We start from the raw sequence: 4,911 nt of genomic DNA on the forward strand, positions 1-4,911 counted from the left end.
GTGTGTGTGTGTGTGTGTGTGTCTGGGGGGGGGGGGGTCTGAGCCTCCACACACACCATCTGCCGGCTTCCCCCAATTCATAAAACATGACACCACCAAGTTGCCTGTCTGAATGTGTAATTCATGTTAAATTGAAGCGAGTTGGTAGTGATGCGGTCGGTTATATAATCACATCATGGAGTCTGGAGAAGAGAGGGACGACGCAGTGTTTAAAACACCGACCGAGCCGCGCTGCTATCGATCTGAAACGGAAATAAGAAACGGTATTTAATCGATTTGGGCCGTTTGACCGAGATTAACGCGGAGTTGTTCGACACGCGCGTTTAAATTCAGTCTGATGACGAGCAACCACTTATAGTTTTGATCACTGCTATTCTGGAATCTAAATAGTATTTTCTGATAATATACTGGGGGAAGTAATCATAGCTGTCACTGTAACGAGTTATTTTGATTTGGTAACGTCATTATCACTGAAATCTAAATTGTAATTGTTTCAGTAGTCTACTCCTAACTCGGTAAAGTAATGCGTTACTGTGACGCGTCACGAGCAGCGGCTTCTTATTTTTGATCGGTAAATGTACCTTTATTGCTGAAATTGAAGTAGTTACTCCTTCATACAAGTTCGTTACACTTCCTGTTGCCGGGAAAGTAATCAGATTACTGCAACGCGTTACCACCCAACACGAGCTCCACTTAAAATGTCTCTGACCGACCTCAGTCCGCCCCGCGTCCGCCGCCGAGCACGGTCGCTCCGCGAGTAGTTACGCGCAATTTTTCGACAAACGCTTCAAAACAGATGTTACATCTGGGTGAAAAATAACGGTTCACGACCCGGTGGCTCATGAAAAAACACCAGGAGATAAAATAACTCGGTCGAAGTTAAAGCCGTCGGCGAGTTAAAATGTCCGCTCAGAACGACGAAGCACAAACCGCCGTTGTCGTTGTCGTTGTTGTTGATGTTGATGCGCCGTTTGGCTCGCGGCCGCCCGCGGGGAGCTCCAGAAACACCTCGGCGCTCCGAAACCCGGTTTCTGACGGCAAACCGAACCTGCACCCGTCCGGTTTTATTTGTTCTCTCTAGGAAAAGCCTTGCACTCATTAAAGGCGACTTTGTGTGCGCGCCCCGGTGGGCGATCAAAAGTTAAACTCGTCGTTAGTCCGTGAAGCGGTTTTCAGATGAACAACGAGTCCGAACCAAACTTCAGTCCGAGGCTGATCGTCCCCGGCGGGATCAGAACAGAAAACTGGAAGCTAACTGATTCCGATCCTGTAATTTGTGTCCGCGCAGCCACCTTGAAGGGATTTCTCCCGAGAGGAGGAGGGACGGACGGCGTCGCTAAGATGCTTTCACATCCAACTGGGATCGCCGTTCCCGGTTGACGCGTATGCTGTAGTTTGTCCAACTGTAACCCGATCGATAACCCGATCGATATCCGAGGTTTAGCGGAGTTCCGGCCAAGTGTCCACAAACAAACTTGCGGTCGGAGCGGCATCATGAAGCGGGGTCCATGTGAGCGGCGGAGCGGCGGAGCGGCCAGGCTCCGTCCGCTCCTCCGCTCCCAGGTTATTTCAGGCAACAATTAAACAAGTTAAAGCGCGCGCCTCACCTCCGCCGGGGTCCGGTTCCTCAGCTCCAGACTGATCCTCTTCTTCATCTCCATTTTGGATTATTTTCCCTCCGCGCGGCGCTGACAGTCAGTAAAATGTTGAGGAAAGTGTCGGCTCTCGGCGCAGTAGCTGCTTTCCTCTGCTGGCCACAGTTTGCCTACTGATCCTCCATGATACCTCGCGCCCTGCCCCCCTCGCGCGCGGCCCGCCCCCTGCGACCCGGGGTTGGTCGCGTGCCTCTGCTCTGACGCCGATTGGACGATCGCCACGTCGATCGAGTCTGATCGGCCATAATCCATGAGGTGGGCGGAGCTTCCCGCTCCTCTGACGCTGGTTGGATGACCGACACGTCAATCAAACTTGATCGGGCGTAATCCGCGAGACGGGCGCGTTTTCCCTCTTCTCTGATGCTGGTTGGATACTCGATACGTCAATCAAAACTGATCGACCGTAATAATCCGTGAAATGTGAGGATGGGGGGGGGGGGGGTTATTTTAATACGGTGAGCCAGGCCGTCATGCTGTAGCCTAGATAGTAATGATGACGATAATAATCATAATACATTAATAATAATCATCATTATTACAATGATTATTAATATTGTATTATTAGTAGTAGTATTAACAATAACGCGAACAACTCAAATGTTTTTTGTTTTTTTTTGCTCCTCCTGCCCTTTGTTCTCACTGAAACCTTTAAACTGCACAACACACACACACACACACGCGCGCGCGCGCGCACACATGAATGGGCACCAAGTTTAGGTTTCCCCCCTTCCAGAAACTAAAATATTGATTCCTGATCAACTTTGACCTTTTAACCCCCCGCCCCCCCCCCCCCTCAGTGTGAGTAAAGTTCTCTGCAGCCTCCATGATGCTTCTTCCCGCCGCCTGCAGCTCTGTGGAGGGAAAATGGCTGACGGTCCCTGAGCCAGGCCATAGAGCCGGAGCAGATAGACAGGACACACAGAGCCGGAGCAGATAGACAGGACACACAGAGCCACAGCAGATAGACAGGACACACAGAGCCACAGCAGATAGACAGGACACACAGAGCCACAGCAGATAGACAGGACACACAGAGCCGGAGCAGATAGACAGGACACACAGAGCCACAGCAGATAGACAGGACACACAGAGGCCATAGAGCTAGAGCAGATAGACAGGACACACAGAGCCACAGCAGATAGACAGGACACACAGAGCCACAGCAGATAGACAGGACACACAGAGGCCATAGAGCTAGAGCAGATAGACAGGACACACAGAGCCGGAGCAGATAGACAGGACACACAGAGCCGGAGCAGATAGACAGGACACACAGAGCCACAGCAGATAGACAGGACACACAGAGCCACAGCAGATAGACAGGACACACAGAGCCACAGCAGATAGACAGGACACACAGAGCCAAGGCCATAGAGCTAGAGCAGATAGACAGGACACAGTCAACACATCATTCTGCTTCTAGTGTTTTTATCCCCTCTGCTACAGTTATAACATCACTATAATATTCATATAGTACTCAGTAGGGAGTTCATAATGAGTTTATCTCACTTCATAGTATTTCTATGTCTTATAAACTTCCAATAAAAGTCCTATAATATTCCTATAATATTCCTATAGGATCTTATAGTGTGTTTCTGGTTTGCAGTGAACTTACAGGACTTCATACTGTCTGTTTTATCCTCTGTATCACATAGATGTCATATTCCTACAGGGACTGTGATAATTATCTTTCTAAAATCGGATCACTATAGTTCTTTTTCATAAGAGAATTCATGATATTCAGGATTTTTTTTTGTCTTGCTGGAATATTTATCTGAACACATTCGCCATGATGATATCTCTGATTCGAAATTCTTTTATTTCTAGGATTAAAATATGAAAAACCTATATTTAGGTTCCAGTGTGCCCGATCTAGTTTTTCCAGCTCTGTGGGCTTTAGAATGAGGAGGAGAGGCGAGGCAAGCCTGGCCATCTGTGCTGCGCGCTGTGTGTGTGTGTGTGTGTGTGTGTGTGTGCGCGCGCGTGCAGGCCAAAGTCTCTGTGTCTTACATCATATCGACCATGTGCCGTTTTAAAGCGACATTCTGCCTGTAAACTAATCCTCTCCATTCATTTAGCAGCAGATTGAGCTGCTGCCACATTTATATTTTATTTATAGTCTCGGCTGAAAATAACCGTCTGTCACTACAGGGTTAATGCATTTATATCGCTGCATTTCTTTTATTTTTTTATGGATTCACCGACAACTTTGAAACTAACACTGAAATGTAGATTTTAAAAAAAGTGTGTTATATATTTGGTAAATGCAGAAATAAACTGAAACATATAAAAGGCAGAATGTCGCTATAAGGTGATTTCACACAATAACTGACTGAAATTATGATTTCTATTGTTTCCATGTGATAATATAAAATGTGCCACAGACAGACAGAGGAGGCAGTGGCTCAAGGTGACCGCTGGGGGGGGCGGTGCTGCGTTCAGGGGCCGTGGGACAGATGGGAAGCAGAACAAATCAAGAGTCCAGTATCAATTTAATATCTTAAAGAAAACTAAATATCTAGGACTTTTCAATGCAATATGGTTTTAATAGGATAAAAACTTGGTAAGAGCATCATGAGTTTGATTTCTATAATCAGTTTCAACTTCAATAAATTCAATCATTCCATACAAATTCAGAAAACAGAATTTAAATTCAGTCGTCCGCTGGAACAAATCTCATCACTTTCAATCTAAGTCATTTACACAAACACAAGATCTCAAGTCAAGACTTTAGAAACCTTTTCAAGTCATCAAAGTACAAGTCAGAGTCAAGTCCCAAGTCACCAGAACCCAAGTCAAGTCAAGGCTCAAGTCTTCTCTTCATGCAGCAAGTCAAGTCTTGAATTTAGTTTTTATTCTATTAAAACCATATTGCATTGAAAAGTCCTAGATATTTAGTTTTCTTTAAGATATTAAATTGATACTGGACTCTTGATTTGTTCTGACTTGACTTGCTGTTCTACATTTAGACTTGAGACTTGATTTGAGACTTGAGACTGACTTGGGACTCGAGCAGAGTTGACCTGGTCTCACCTCTGCTGTTAAAGGATAAGGCCGGTGTGTTTTTAATGCATTTCTTACCGTCAACAAATCCTATGAAAATAACAAAATCAACAATGTGTTTGCTCTCCTCCCGTTACTTTCTGACTTCCCACGTTCCCTTTTCAGCCGTCAACCCGGAAGTCATCGGCTCCAATTTAAGCTAAAACCTTTAAATACAGCTCACAAAGACATAGTTTACATTTTAAAAATCTCT

General features: G+C 45.8%; 1 protein-coding gene across 3 annotated transcripts in view; it reads right to left on the minus strand.

Moving 5' to 3' along the window:
- The window catches only part of LOC139918756 (putative acidic leucine-rich nuclear phosphoprotein 32 family member C), a 16,073-nt gene extending 14,316 nt beyond the window's left edge, over positions 1–1,757 (minus strand). For all 3 annotated transcript variants that reach the window (XM_071908204.2, XM_078282423.1, XM_071908201.2), the window contains exon 1: positions 1,608–1,757. In XM_071908204.2, coding sequence (XP_071764305.1) covers positions 1,608–1,661 — 54 coding nt within the window. In that variant the 5' untranslated portion in view covers positions 1,662–1,757. The remainder of the gene's footprint in view (positions 1–1,607) is intronic.
- Positions 1,758–4,911: the final 3,154 nt, after the last annotated feature.

The sequence above is a fragment of the Centroberyx gerrardi genome, unplaced genomic scaffold (genome assembly GCF_048128805.1).
Source record: "Centroberyx gerrardi isolate f3 unplaced genomic scaffold, fCenGer3.hap1.cur.20231027 Scaffold_137, whole genome shotgun sequence".
Lineage (NCBI taxonomy): Eukaryota > Metazoa > Chordata > Actinopteri > Beryciformes > Berycidae > Centroberyx > Centroberyx gerrardi.